This window comes from Haliotis rufescens, unplaced genomic scaffold, assembly GCF_023055435.1.
Source record: "Haliotis rufescens isolate VD_foot unplaced genomic scaffold, xgHalRufe1.0.p SCAF_19, whole genome shotgun sequence".
NCBI lineage: Eukaryota > Metazoa > Mollusca > Gastropoda > Lepetellida > Haliotidae > Haliotis > Haliotis rufescens.
In genome coordinates, this window is record NW_025963879.1 from 16,857,295 (window position 1) to 16,873,400 (window position 16,106).

The window sequence follows — 16,106 nt, forward strand, 5'->3', positions numbered from 1 at the left end:
TCAGCGATAAAGACATCTATTTATGGCCAAGGATACCTGTAGGAATGCTCAACGTTGCTGAGGTAGAGCCTAGAATAGATGTAGTTGACGTCGGCTTAAATGAAGTTAAAGTTACTGAGGTATCCCATTCCACACATGGAGCAGATCTGGTGGAAAATCTCATGAAATGTATGGAAATTAACAGCGATTTGGCTTCCTCCCAACAGGATCAGTTGACTGAAGTTATTGGCAAACATTCCAGCACTTTCAGCAAGGACAAGGATGATATCAGATTCTGTGATGCCATTAAGCATAGAATTATGACACCTGCTTATGCCCCAGTTCACATTCCACATCGACGTACTCCCCCAAGCCACTGGCCAGAAGTATGCGAATATATAGCAAGAAGTTGATGTGTTCAGGGAGTCATCCAGTCCTTAAACGTCACCGTGCGGAAGGGAGGTGAGCTGTGACTATCGTGCGTTGAATACGAAAACTCGGAAAGACGCCTATCTTCTACCATGGACAGAAGAAGCCGTCACTGTATTGAAGGATGCGAACTACTTCTGTAGTCTTGATCCCGCCACGGGTTTAATCAGATAGCCATTGCAGAAGCATACATCGGAAAAACAGCCTTTCTGACAGGAACAGGTGGCTTGTACGAGTTCAGAGAAGGGTGTGACTTACCATCGGGTTTAAACAGATACCGGTAGCCATTGCAGAAGCATACATCGAGAAAACAGCCTTTCTGACAAGAACAGGTGGCTTGTACGAGTATCTGCGGATGCCATTTGGATCACCCGGAACCCCAGGGACTTTCATGAGACTGAAAATATCCAAACTCTCCTCATTTATCTGGACGACATTCTTATAATCAGGACATCATTTGAGTAAGCTCTGTAACGTCTGGACACGATGCTGACCAAATATAATCTAAGTAAAAATGTCAACTCTTCAAAGAAAAACTTCAATATCTTGGACACATCGTCTCCAGACCCAGAAAGGATCATAGCTGTGAGTAGTTGGGCAGTTCCTAAGACAGAGACACAGTTGAGAGCCTTTGTTGGGATGGCAGGTTACTCTAGAAAGTTTGTTCAAGGCTTTGCCAGCATTGCAGCTCCTTTAAATTCTCTGCTGCAATGCAAAAGGTTGGAAATATAGGAAGAAGAAAAGTTATGCCAGGGGGTGGCAGGAAAGCTTGGGACAGCTCTTGCATCTTCATCTTACCATGGCGCCAGTCCTGGGGTACCCTGATTTTGACAGACCGTATATCCTTGAGGTTGATGCTAGTCACTATGGATTAGGAGCAATTGTGTCACAGGAACAGGAATCTGGAAAAGAGGTGCTGAGATTTGCTAGCAGATCCTTGAGACCATCCAAAAGAAATATGGACAACTACAGCAGTATGAAGTTGGAGCTTGTTGCTCTGAAGTGGGCTGTCACTGAAACATTTAGAGATTTCCTCCTTGGAGCCGAATATACCATCTACAATGACCTATTAAGCTATGTGCAGACAGCTGCAAAGTTAGGTGTGACTGAAACACGATGAATTGGAGAGCTGACACAGTTTAACTTTGTCATACGGCACAGATCGGGAAAGAAGAATAGAAATGCTGACTCATTAAGCAGAAAAGAAACTCACGTCACTGAAGATGCACGACTGGAAAACATTTCTGTAACCAGTTCCAGCAACGTGCCAGTTATGTCGACCATGATACCCGTCAAGCTGAAGACCCAGACCCAGCAAGATACCCAGTTGGGTCGAGATACCGAGTCTTTGCAAGCACAAACTGTACGCCTGGAACCACTACCAAGCACAAATGTCCAAACTGTCCCCCGTGATGAAAATGCAGGAAGAAGATATACACATCAACAGGTTCCTATTTAAGGATAAGGTATATGGATGAACAACTTCTTTATTCCAATTAGGGGCGACGTTTCGGTGTAGGTTCTAACACCGTTATCAAGCAAGTGATGTACAGAGTATGGTTGACAAGTATATATACAGGTAGAAGGCAGTGTTTATACAGTAGAGTAGACATCACACAGATGTAAACAAAAGGGTAGTAAACATACTGACCGGTGAAGCCTGTAATATAAACAAAAGGATTATGACTGATTGGGTTTTTTGATGAGTTGGTACACTGTGGGTATGTAATAGCCTTGGTCACGGTTGATTGATGGTTGGAGTCTGTTGATGTTGATGGCTTATTGTAGTTTCTGATTCTACAAGAAGCCATCAACATCAAAAGAATCCAGTCGTCAACTGCTAATTGTAATACAGAAGTTGTTCATCCATATTAGGGCTGGGACGGGTAACTCGGGTACTCGGGTCGGGGGGTGCTAAGTAGGACCTGGGTACCCACAGGACTACCCGGACCTGTGGCTATTCATATATAGAAGACATAGAAAAGACCGCCTTTAGAACTGGTACTGGTGGATTGTACGAGTACTTAAGAATGCCGTTTGGACTAACTGGAGCTCCTGGAACCTTCATGAGACTTATGGACAAAATCTTTGGCGACGAAAACTTCCAAACCGTACTTATCTACTTGGACGACATACTTATTTTTGGCACCACCTTTGGAGAAACTTTAGAAAGATTGGACATGGTCTTAACACGACTTTCGAAATTCAACTTAAAAGTAAAGCCAGAGAAGTGTCAGCTGTTTAAGGAGAAACTCCGTTATCTTGGGCACGATATTTCAGAGAAAGGTATCTCACCAGAACAAGGGAAGATCGAGGCAGTGATGGAATGGCCAGTCCCCAAGACAGAGACAGAACTACGAGGATTCTTAGGTTTAGCTGGGTACTATAGGAAGTTCGTTCCATCCTTCGCCAGTATTGCAGCACCCCTACACTCTCTTTTACATGGGATACCCCTCAAGAAGAAAGGCAAACGTAAACTTAGCAACGGCCAAGGTATTTCAGCTTGGGACAGCTCGTGTGATAAGGCCTTTGAGGAGCTGAAGCAGAAATTGACAAAGGCCCCTGTCCTTGGACACCCCGATTTCTCAAGACCATATATCCTGGAGGTCGACGCCAGTCACAATGGTCTTAGGGCTGTGCTCTCACAGGACCAAGAGGCAGGGAAGGTTGTGCTGAGTTACGCTAGTCGGGCACTACGACCCGCTGAGAAGAATATGACCAATTACAGTAGCATGAAACTTGAACTGGTCGCACTGAAATGGGCTGTTACAGAGAAGTATAGGGATTTCTTGCTTGGTGCTCAGTGTACTGTTAACACAGATAACGACCCTCTGAGTTACATTCAAACTTCGGCAAAGCTTGGTGCCACAGAGACAAGATGGATTGGTGAGCTGGCACAGTTCAATTTGACAATCTGTCACCGGTCTGGGAAGAAGAACAAGAATGCCGATTTACTCAGCCGGAAAGTCGAACATGGAACAGAATCCACAAGGTTCGAGGAAGTTGTTGTCGTAATGTCAGAGCATATGGTACCCACTACAACTGTATTACCATCAGACCTTAAGCTTCAAATCAAAGAGGACAGACAAGTTGTACGTGTGGAAGCCATTCATGCACAGGACGAACCCCTTCCAAGTACCCACATACCATCTGTGTCAGCTGATGAAATGAGGAAATTACAGCAAGAAGATTCAGTCATTTCAAGATTCCTTCACTTCTGGGATCAAAGTTCACAGCCAAGTTTGCGAATGATGAGGAAAGAAGATGCAAGGAAACTCTTGAAATGCTGGAAGCAGATGGTTATGCTGAACGGAGTGCTGTATCGACGATCCTTCAAGAACAACAAGACCATCAATCAAATCATAGTTCCAAAGACCCTCCTGACCCGAGTATTAAAATCTAGTCACGATGAAAATGGACACCAGAGCCCAGAACGGACTTACTCTATTCTCCGAACCAGATGCTATTGGCCTTACATGGCTAGAGAAGTCGAAACTACTGCAACAAATGCGAACGATGCATGCTAGGAAAGCATGGACCCAAAGTTAGACCAACTTTTGGCTCAATAATTGCAAAGAGACCGTTGGAGATACTTGCCATGGATTTCACGGTATTGGAAAAAGGAACAAACGGTTACGAAGATGACCTTGTTCTAACTGATATCTTCACCAAGTTCACCCAAGCGTTTCCAACCAGAGACCAATCCGCGAAGTCCGTGGCCAAGATACTGGTGAGAGAATGGTTTATCAAATTCGGAGTCCCTGACCGTGTGCACAGTGACCAAGGCAGATGTTTTGAGAGCAGAATTATCCATGAACTCTGTCGCACCTATGACATCAAAAAGACAAAGACAACCCCGTACCACCCAGAAGGAAATGCTCAGTGTGAACAATCAACCGTACCCTCCACAACATGCTTCGGACACTGAAACCCAAACAGAAGTTGTAATGGCCCGAACTGCTTCCAGAACTCACATGTGCCTACAACAGCACTCTACACACCACAACTGGTTACACGCCATATTATCTCTTCTTTGGTAGAGATTCAAAACTGCCCCTGGATCTTGTCCTTGGCAATCAAGCCGAAGAAACATCAAAAACTGAGTGGATCACGGAAACACCATGAACGCCTTCAGGTCGCATATCAACAGGCCAGTAAAAGGACAGAAGAAGAAGCGTTAAAGAGACTAAAAACACTTAACAAAAACGCAGTAGACCGAGAAATACCAATTGGAGCCAGAGTTTTCCTGAGAAACCACTTTCACGGCAGACACAAAATTCAGGATGCGTGGAACGCAGAACCCTACAAGGTTATTGGAAGGAGAGAGCCCAGCATCTACCTTGTCAAGTCCCTAAATGGCGAAAAAGAAAAACCTGTCCATCGCAGGGAGATCTTGGATTCCAAGACATTAGTAGAAGACCTGGCACCTGCATCCGTAGTAGAAAGAGCTGAAGAAGAGGTGGAAGAACTATGCACACCTACTGATTGCTCAGAAGAAGAGGGGTTACCAGCGTCATGTACCTTCTATGTCGACGACCCTCCAGAAGATCTCATGGGAAGGAATGACTTCACCAGACAGACGAGTGGCACATCCACAGCAGGGGAGCAAAGCGCCACCAGCAGACAGGCACAAGTCATTGAACCAACTGGTGTGACCTCAAGTGACACACTGACAGACTAAGAAGCAACTGGTCGAGAAATATCAGACCTGACTGAAGATATACCAGAAGCTTCCAGTCCTGATGCCAGCAATGCAAAGGAACCTGGGCCTGTATCAAGACCGGAAACTATGGAAACCTCTGTTAGACGGTCCACACGTTCCACTGCTGGACAGAATCCTAACCCCTTCAACCTGCCTCGTTCTGTGGTTAATGAAATACAGGTTACTCCACAGACAACGCCACATGTAGACCCAAATGTTATCGCAGATATGAGTAGGACACAACTACTATTAGCTCAGTTGTTGGCAGCCTCTGTCTTGCCAAGAGACGCGATGTGACCATGACTGTTTTAGTTACAATTACCAGATAGAGTAGAAGTTGTTTCACCGTGAAAGACAGTGTTTATGGGTTCTCAGTATGCAGTTCCAATTTAGAGATATATTCTCGCTTTAAGAATGCGGAAACAAGTCCTATGGGTTATGCCTTGCATAGCTTATGCAAGTGCAGTTGAACACTGTAATTATTTTGAGATGTTGTAACAGAGTTGTTTGTTTGTTATAACATGTTGCTTGAAACTGTTTTTGTAATAGTTAGATATTTTTCCAATTTTAGTTTTGTAACATTGGCATATAGTTAGTTGTCAGAGCCAACTAATTCAGCAGGGGAGTGTGAAGAGAGTTTGAAGTGACCAAATTAGCTACGTAAACTTCGTTAATCTTCGCGGAAATCCGGAAGTTTGCAACTTTCAGATTATACATTTCCTTACTATATTTGGTAATCTTCACTTAACTTTCTTGTAAGTATAATTCCATGTTAAGTCAAGTCCTCTTTCTATAATAAAACTATCTTTGCAACATACGTCACGAGACACGGCACATGCACCAAGCCTCTAGCAAAGCAGGCAGCAGACAACAATCGCTCTCGTGCATTTACTTTTCTTCTCAATAACCAACCGCAAATCAACTTCAGTGGTGACTGATGTTTACTTCGGACCGATAGTCCCAACTATCGAATGGGTCACCTTGGGGTTTTTCCTTATTGTCTACGTTGAGATGGAAATAAACAAGAATTGACATCACTCAACCTTGTGTCATAATTACCGTCCCACATATACACTGTTCGAAACCGCACTCACGGACTCAAAAATGTACTCGTTCTTACAGACTCTTACAGACGTGTACACTAAATTCATGCAAGCCTTTCCAACTAGATAGAGATCAGACTGCAAGGACTGCTGCCAGGATCTTGGTTAAGGAATAGTTTGTCAAGTTCAGTGTCACCCGTCAATTACATAGTGATCAAGGTAAAACATTTGAATCCAACATCATTCCCGAGCTGTGTAACATATATGGTGTAAGGAAGACCAAGACTACACCACATCACCCAGAAGGAAACACACAGTGTGAGAGATTTAACAGAACTTGGCATAACATGTTAGGAACCTTGCTTCTCCCACAAAAGAAAAGATGGCCACAACTACTGCCAGAGCTGGTCTATGCCTACAACTGCACCCCACATGCTACCACAGGGTATTCAACCTCCTACTTGTTCTTTGGGAGAGATCCAAAGTTACCTGTTGATCTAGTTATAGGAGACCAAGTTGACGACACCAGAGTCGGACTGGGTGAAGGAACACCATCGGCGGTTGCAAGCAGCTTTTAACCAAGCCAGTAAAACAACTGAAGAAGCTGCTGTTCAAAGGCAAGCAAGAGTGGATAAAAATACGAAAGACAGAGCATGTAGTTGGAGTATTTCTCAGTAATCATCCAGCTGGGAGACATAAGATCCATGACATTTGGCAACCAGAGACATACAAAGTACAGTAAACAACGATTATAACGAACTCAAAGGGACCACTGTAGTTCATTATAAGCATGCATGCAGTATATATACGTTATATCCGTCAGTTCGTTATAAACATGTTCGCTATCAACGTACTGCACTGTAGTTGCTAGGTAAGAAAATCAAGGTTATGCCATATGTCCTCTCAACAGTGATGATCAGAAACTTGTACACAGAAAAGAACTGTTGGACTCGAGAACACTTGTGGCTGATATGCAATCAGAGTGGAAACAGTAGAAGCCGAGAACGAGAACCTTCTTCCAGAAGCTTGTACATTGTGTGTGAATGATCCTGATGAGGTATCCAATGAGGATATTTCAGAAGTTGTGTGTGGAAGTGCCCAGGCATGGTTCTTGTGTCCTGCTGCAGAAATGAAATATGACGGACAGACGGACGGACGGATGAACAGCTTCCATTCCTGTATCCCCCTTCCACTTCGTGGCGGGGGATAAAAACCTAATCACAACTCCGAACTATGGATTATCTGTGAAATAATGTTGAAAACTGATATAAAATTGGGACAGACACTCTAAAGCACATGTAGCACATGCGGTGTCTCCTTGGGCAAGTGACGTTGTTTGAAATATGCCTCTGTTCACCCAGCAGTGAATTGGTACATGGTAGGATATGACGGTAATGTGACTTAATCTTCTAGCACCTCACAGGCAGCTTGGGTTGTATACTCCCCAGGGAGATGAGAAGGAAATATGGCGTGCATGCACATCTATTGATATAATGGTACACACTTTGAGCATACACTAGTTTCGTGTTTAGCTCTATGTAAGATGCCTTATTAATATTATTTTCTCATAAACCATTCTGGTGCAATTGGAATCTGATGCTTATGTTATATGTGGTAAGTTGCATGCAATGCATGGAGTTGGTATTACGTGTAAGGAGCTGGTGTAGTCACATGACCTAACATGGCAACGTCCATGGATTCGTCGCGAGCTATCATTCATTCTAGAGTAAGTATTCAAAACTTGGTAAGTTGATGACGTATGAGTGTGATAGCCGTTGAGACGACAGTTGTACTTTGGCGATGGTGTAGTAAAGACTGTTTTGATTGATACGAAGTGTTTGTTGAGTTTGAGTCAAATCTGGGTTGTGAACAAGAGAGCATTATGCCAGACGGAGATACAAGACTGAATAATTGTCTGAAAACACTCTTGTCAGCAACATCGGAAGAACAGTTATAGTGTTTTTCTTATTAACATTCAATGGAAGGTCCCTTGTAAACCAGTCTGTCACACCAGTAATCTGATGCTGTGGGTACCTGTCTGAGCCATCGAACACTCTCATCAGCAGCATCTGAAGCTGATACATCATTACCTAGCTCGTCATAGTAGTGACAGTCCCGGCCTGGGTTGTAAGGCGGAGCCAGGACATCCAGAAACGCTGCCATCCCTTGTACTGGCAGAATCTCATGAAAGTTCCCTTCCCTAGGGGTGAGGAAACAACAGTCATCGCTACTGGTCACAATCATGTCTTGATGCAGACGTACAGATTTCAACACACTGTGGTTTTCTCTCGACTGAAAACATGTATCTTGAATGCCCTGTTCCTCCACTTCACTGAAACTCCTCAAGTGAACTGAACCGTGAATGACTTTACACAGACCAAACATCCCTGGGTGGTCATGCAGAGGGATTCTACCAGATGGTTTGATCACAAATATCCTCATTGAAAAAATGTCATTTTTATATACATGAATGAATGTTACTGGTGCCCCTCCTGCACTGTCATTTACCTTCACTGTACTTGGGTCAAAGTTCAGGTGTTTCGCTTGGATTGTGTTCATTGCTGATAAAACATTTTTGAAAGGTTCTTCAGAAACTGTGTCTTGTTTTTCATCAAAGCATGTTTGAGCTAGACTTGCCAGTTGCTGTACTAGTGCTGCCATCTTGACTCTGCTTCCTGCAGGAAACAAAAGAGGACAAGTTTTAAATTATCATTCAGTTTGTTTAGGACTGGGATGAGTCGAAATATATTACCCGGGTACCCAACCCAACCCTTCCCTACCCTGTAGGTCTCAAGAGTTGAGTACAAAATGTCTGAATGGGAATCGTTTGACCATAGCATTGGAAAAATGTATATAGATGTACACGTATAAAACAATCTGATCATGCATACACTGAAGTTGTCTGAAGGTTAATCTTTATTCAACCATATGAAAGTCAGAAGCTATGCGTGCATAGTCAAAAAGAAATGCAAACATTAGTGAATTGTTGTGTAACCTAGAGTTATAGTAGATAGGTAAGTTTTGTCATTAAATAATATATCACGTGACTAACCATGGGTCCGGGTAGTCCTGTGGGTACCATAGGTCCTACTCAAGACACACCCGACCCGAATTACCCGTCCCAGCCCTAAGTTTGTTATTAACACAAACATCAGAGCAACATCAGAGTCCACGCATATTATCTTTATATATAGAACAAGTATTTGCATTCTAGTATTAGTCAGCTCTGGATCCATGTCAGAAAAGTCAGAGGGACATCCCCCCGATATGCACATGATGTTAGCATACAAAACATACTTCAATAAATATGCTGATATAGCTTATATATACTAACGCTTGTTGTTGAGTTCTTCTGGCGCATCACAAAATAACACAGTCGTCCTATTTTACTTCTGAACATTTCAAATACACAAACAGTCAGTCTTTCAAAACAGCTGCCCCTGTGCTGAGCCGGTGATCTGATATTTGCTCATGCTAGAAAATCAAACTGATATCAGTCCCCACCAATCGACGACAGAGTTATGCGCCCGTAGACCACAATAAAATCGTCAGTAATTAGAGTTACCCGCCCTTTGTATACTACTGATCGCATGGCGAGAACTTGACCGACGATTATATACGTTTCTTACATCTTATCCAGCTGATAATGCCAGGGCGCGGTGCCAGAAATCCCAGAAAAGGTGTACAATATGTCGAGAATGACGAACCGTCTTTCATAAAACAATTCAAGGAAAGGATCGGGTACAAAGAGGGACCCACTGTCAACACAAAGGTGTAACTTCTTGTTGAAACTTGGATGTCTTTCTCATCCACAATCTAACAACACTTACCGCATTCGACGTAATAAGCGCCCACGGCGATATTTGCTAACATATTGACTAGTGAACAATCCCAATTAGCACCCCTTCCGATTAATCATATACCCAAGACTTAATTATTCGTGTATAATACGCACTCGTGTGTTATATTATATGCGCCATTAATTATGGGCAAATAAATATATCTGTCGTGTATCATACGCACAGACTTTTCTTTTGTATCATTTCAGGCTGTCAGCATAAACCAAGAAATTTATGATCTTTCAACTCTGTTTTTTTTCCACCAAATATTATTCTAATAAGAGCCCCCAAATTCTAATTTTGAGAGCGCCCCGAGCGCTTATTACGTCGAATACGTTAGTCTCCATGTCCAGCATAGATTAGATAAGTGCCAAATATGTGCAGATAACATATATTACATACACAATAACATTGTCTACTGTAAATAACCATGTTAACTAGTGACCTAAAGCATTCGGAGAATGTCCAATCCTTCCCAAATGTACTTTTTTTTTATTTTTGCAAAACATAAACGTTCTTTATCTTGTTCAAATCCAATTACAGGCTATGTTTATTCCCACTGTGGTACATATGACAACTTGATTGTTTTACTGTTTCACAAAAGAGAAAAAGTTTAATCTCAAAATGAGTAAGTTTCTAGTCTCGTCGGATGATGAATATGTTTTCGGACATCATACATTTTCGGACGGCCATGTTTCTCGCGAGTACTCCAGCTATTACGAGGGGTGTGGCGTCACACAGACATTGTAAATACTCAGATGATGGCCTGTTTTTTTTAGATAAAGTTTCTTTTGTATTTGAGTGAGATGTTTTATGGATGTTCTTGTCACTTCAACTGTTTCTTAGCGTCCGAAAACCCATAACACGGAGATATTGTATTTACTAAAAATGCTTAGAGTATTTTTTACTGTATCGGAATATTTCAAAACACAAAACCATATCATTACTTGATCTAGTTTACAACTGGGATGAAGACTACTTCTGTGGTCTAGGAAATGGAACGTCTGCACGGAGAGCAGAAGGTCGGTCTCAAACTGGTACAAGCAGAGGAACACACACACACATGCATGCGCGTCACTATATAAGTGCAATAATCTTGAACGCAACGTCAAACCCCATTTCACCTCACCTCCCTGTGATGAAGTTGCCCAGGTGATGACATGAAGATATTCAGGATGTCATTGACAACAAAATAACTATCTATATTGACAGACCTGTCCAGTATCATGGGGAGATTATCATGGGGGACATTAAACAATGATAGCCATGGGCAAGATGTCAAACTGTGCAACCGTCTGTAAAGTCACTGTCAGCAGCGATAGAAACTGTTTTAGCCCACTAGCCTTTATAATGATAACATATTTGCTCTGTGAACCCTTACAAATGGAGGGGCGGTCGGGGAGCCTTATGGTTAAAGCATTCGCTCGTCACGCCAAAGTGAGTGAGTGAGTTGGGTTTAACGCCACTTTTAACAGTATTCCAGTTAAATATCACGGATGGTCAGCTTTATGTGGGAGGAAAGCCCGAAGTGATGCAGGTCTCAGATGTTAACCACTTTGGTGAAACCCACAAGCACGGGTATGGTGCTGACAAACCTAGAAACATAATCGGGGCAAACCGGGATTCGAACTCACGCCAAAGACCTGGGTTCGATTCCCGACATGGGTACAGTTTGTGAAGACTATTGCTGGTATCCACTGTCGTGATAATGCTTGAATATTGCTAAAAGCGGTGTAAAACCATACTCACTCACTCAAAAATGACAATTTTTTACTAGTCCTTATGATACCTTAACTATTGAGCAGTTTGGCAAGGACTATAGGACTAGTGCCAATTTCTAACACTGCTGTCAGTGGTTAGCACCCACATCCACCTTTACCTTAGACCGGTTAGAGTTCTCTCCCTTAGACATGCCATGACTTTCCTCTCCCTCTCCCCAGTATCAACAGCCAGAGTTGGACTCGGATGAGGATGCACCAGAGTTGGAGGATGAGAAACCTGTGGTTGTTGTCCTCAAGGACGGGGATCTCACAGAAGATCAGGCTGACCATGCCAAGAAGGAATCCGAGAAAACCGGTATCAACTATCATTACCACCATATTCGGCGTAATAAGCACCCCGTTCTAATAAGGGCCCAGAGCGATATTTGCTGACATATTGGCTAGTGAACAATCCAAATTAGCACAAGATTTATTTATATGTGTATAAAACGCACTCATGTGTTATATGCACCCTTAATTATGGGCAATTAAATTCTGGAAAAATATATCTGTCGTGTATTATATTCTTCTTTTGTATCATTTCAGGCTGTCAGCATAAACCACGAAATTCACGATCTTTCAACTGTTTTATTTTTCATCAAAATTTTATTCTAATAAGGCCCCCTATTTCTAATTTTGAGAGCGCCCTGGGGGCTTATTACGTTGAATACGATACTACAAGTTTCATGCCTCCATTGTGCAATGTTGTTGTCCCCAGGTGTAGTTTTTGATCATTTCATAAAAACTGCATCTGAATCTGAATTGTTATACCTCACTATCCTACCCAGAGTTCCATGTGACCAGCATAGTATCCCTGCCACAGGCCAGTGCCATGTGACGATTCATCACATCCTTCACAGTCCATTCAAGATATTACATATGTTCTCATCTATTTCATTTTTGACACGTCTATATATCTAGATAAACATATGTCATAGAATGGTTAACTTTCACTGAGAAAACATCCTAAATCATGAAAAATTATTTCCATTTGCGTAGTTATCCCATTGGTTGTACGGCTACACGAGCTGTCATTGAAGACCCGCGGAGAGCTAGCGATACGGTCACTTTGATGTGTAAATATGTATTGTCATGCAACTCAATGTCGCAGTTATAGCAGCATACCTATATAATTATGCAAAACAATATGTAAACCACCCCCAATACTTGCATTAGTCCGTACTGTTCTGATGTCTGAAAAAGCGTGCTTGTTTACAAACAAGAGAAAAGTATGGTCACATGATATGCAAATTAACCTGTGACAGTGGTGTTATGCTAAGTCACCACTGCCCTGGAGTGTGGTTTTACCTCTCTAAGAATCTTGCAATTCCATTGGTTAATCCGTACCATGTGACGAAACAAAACATTTCCATGTAGACCTTGAAATCATGTGACTGACACTGACCTCCAATATTGACCCATCACATGATGAATATAAACTTGTCTGCTAGAAAACAAGATGCCGTCTGGTACGAACATTTCACGGTTCACATCTAAGGTACTGTAACGAAACACAGGACGGTTTAAAGCCTTCATAAACTTTAAAGTGAATGTTGTTAGAACGTCTGCCCGAGGAGTAGAAGGTCGGGTCTTCGATCCTCGGACACGTCATACCAAGAGTCATTAAAAGATGGTACTTGTTGATACACTGCCTTGCGCTCGGCATTAAGGGACTAAAACAAGGACTGGCCGGCTTGGAGTCTATACTGTGTCTGAGTGGGGTATTCATGTTAATCTGCGGTATGGTATCTCAGTGGGCTAGGTCTATAAAACCGGCATTAGTCCAGACTAGTACAAGCACACGCACGCACGCACGCACGCATGTGCGCACTTACTTACTTACTTAAGACCAGTGGGGATTCTTAATTTGAATAGGTCCCCAGCAAGAGATGCTGGTTGTAAGAGGCATAATGATCATCATATTTGCGGTTTTTGTTAATTGTGTGTCTTCGTATCCCGACAGTATGGATGGTTGCTCATTAAATCACTCACTGAATTTTCTGGTCCAGACAAACAAAAGTATTTACAAAAATACAAGCAGTGATATCAGCATAGACAGTGTTCGAAATACCTGCCTGCCCGACCGTCCGAGACAGGTTGATTTCAACTCGGGCTGCCATATTTTCAAATCCCCCTGCCCGACGGTCGGGTTATATTTCATATGTGAAAATATTCAAAATATTTCCCGATGATAAGCATTAATTCACATGTAAAGATGAATGATAAAATGTAACCAAAAAGAAACCCTGTTAGCTTATCCTGAGAAACATATGATTATAGTGGGCAGCCAGGTTTTGGTCAGGGCTGGCAAGTATTTCAGCTAGCCAGTCCTGTGGTCTGGCTGAAATTTTTGGGAGTTTCATACCCTGGCATAGAGCTCCAATTTTGATGTCGTCTAAGGTGCCCCAATTCACTGTGCAGAGTTGCGTCTTTTGGATGCACCTTAAACCTTTGATTGTGGGTTCGAATTCCAGTTTGCCCTGATGATTCTAGGTTTGTCAGCACCATACCCGTACTCATGGGTTTCACCAAAGTGGTAAAGGTTTGCATGGTTTTAGACCTATATGACTTCAGGCTGACAGACTCTGTTATAATATCAGGAATACTGTTAAGAGCGAAGCTAAACCCAACTGACTCACTCTAATATTGCTAAGTTATACGATTTTCTGTTTCAGTGGCCAGTGTGGACGACATCACCACAGAAGGCAAAATCACCTTTAAGAAACCTGTGAAGAGATCGGCAGAGTTGGAAACTAACACGGAACTGACGGTGAGCACATCAGGAAAGAAGAAGAAAGAGGGGGAGAAGAAAGATAAACAGTCATCTTCAAAAAAAGTGAAAAACTCTAATTTATTGTCTTTTGGTGATGATGAAGAAGAGGAGGACTGAACGATGTGCACATGCTGTGACAGTGTTACCATGGTAACAAAAAGAAAGTGGGGAGGACTGAATGGTGTCCGCTTGCTGTGACAGTGTTACTAAGGTAACAATAACAAGATGGACTGAATGATGCACACTTGCTGTGACAGTGCTACCATGGTAACATGACGAGGAGGAGACTGTTAGATGTGAATTGCCGTTACAGTGTTACCAAGGAAACAGGAAGAGAAGACCCTGAGAGGTGAACTTGCTGTGACACTGTTACCATGGAAACAGTACAAGGTGGCAACCGTGAGATGGGAACTTGCTGTGACACTGTTACCATGGAAACAGTAAAAGGTGGCAACCGTGAGATGGGAACTTGCTGTGACACTGTTACCATGGTTACCTGGTTTCAGTGGTCATTGTTGTTGATCATTGTTTGTTTCAATTGTACATTCTCATCAATCAAGAATAAAGATATTTCAGTAAATCGGCTGTTGTCTGTCAGATGTTAGCAGGACCTTCCTACTGCCTTTAAGATCTGAGATCAAACCCAGGTCAGAGGAATGTTGATCATGTTGATAGCCTTCGCAATATTAGCCCACCTGGCCTGAAGAGCTTATGTTGTCACAGGTTGTCCAGTGTCCGGCAGTAGGGCTGGGACGATACACCAACTGTGCGATCCGATACGTATCATGATACCTTACTCACGATCTGATATACATCACGATACTTGCATATGCTCTTATCTGTGGAAGATCCGGGGTAGAAAAGGTCTTCAGCAACCCATGCTTGCCGTAAAAGGCAACTAGGCTTGTCGTAAGAGGCGACTGACGGGATCGGGTGGTCGGGATCGGGTGGTCAGGCTCGCTGACTTGGTTGAAGCATGTCATCGATCCCAATTGCTTTGATCGATGCTCATGATGTCAATCACTGGATTGTCTGGTCCAGACTCGATTATATTACAGACCGCCGTCATATAGCTGGAATATTGCTGAGCGCTGCGTAAAATAACAAACCAACCAATCAATCTTTCTGTGGTGCGTTAGCCATCTTTTTCACAGACAGGATGGCCAAATACCTGGCACACTGATGATTTACAGTTGGCGCCTTAGACGACTGGGCCACCCGTGCCCCCTGCAGATCGAAATACTTGTTCAGGTGTGGAAAGCGTTGTAGGTTCACATCACCTATTCGCATATATTCACATCAGATCTTTTCACATGAAACCTATTGTTTTTTCGGTCTGTCACCTATTAACAGATCTTCCTCCTGCCTTTAAGATCTGAGATCAAGGCAAGGTCAGAGGAATTTGGGGGGACTCATGATGGTAGCCTTGCATTGTTAGCTCACCTGGTCATAAGTTGTCCAGTGTCCAGCATCGTCTTCAATTTGCTTGTTACATTTTTATATCTCTGAACCCGTGTAGATCCGGGGTATAATAGGTCTTCAGCAACCCATGCTTGCTATAAAAAGCGACTATGCTTGTTG

The 16,106-nt window shown here is 42.8% G+C and overlaps 2 protein-coding genes across 2 annotated transcripts; one reads left to right on the top strand and one right to left on the bottom strand.

Annotated features, from left to right (window-relative positions):
* Positions 1-8,121: 8,121 nt before the first annotated feature.
* On the bottom strand, positions 8,122-8,814 carry LOC124137622 (2-aminoethanethiol dioxygenase-like). Its single transcript, XM_046504015.2, has one exon. It carries the CDS (start codon positions 8,812-8,814, stop codon positions 8,122-8,124), a length of 693 nt encoding a protein of 230 aa, XP_046359971.2.
* An 891-nt stretch (positions 8,815-9,705) lies between these two features.
* On the top strand, positions 9,706-15,105 carry LOC124137579 (uncharacterized protein KIAA1143 homolog). Its single transcript, XM_046503943.2, has 3 exons — positions 9,706-9,925; positions 11,933-12,068; positions 14,428-15,105. The coding sequence occupies exons 1-3, from the start codon at positions 9,800-9,802 to the stop codon at positions 14,640-14,642; spliced, it is 477 nt and encodes a 158-aa protein (XP_046359899.2). The 5' UTR covers positions 9,706-9,799; the 3' UTR covers positions 14,643-15,105.
* Positions 15,106-16,106: the final 1,001 nt, after the last annotated feature.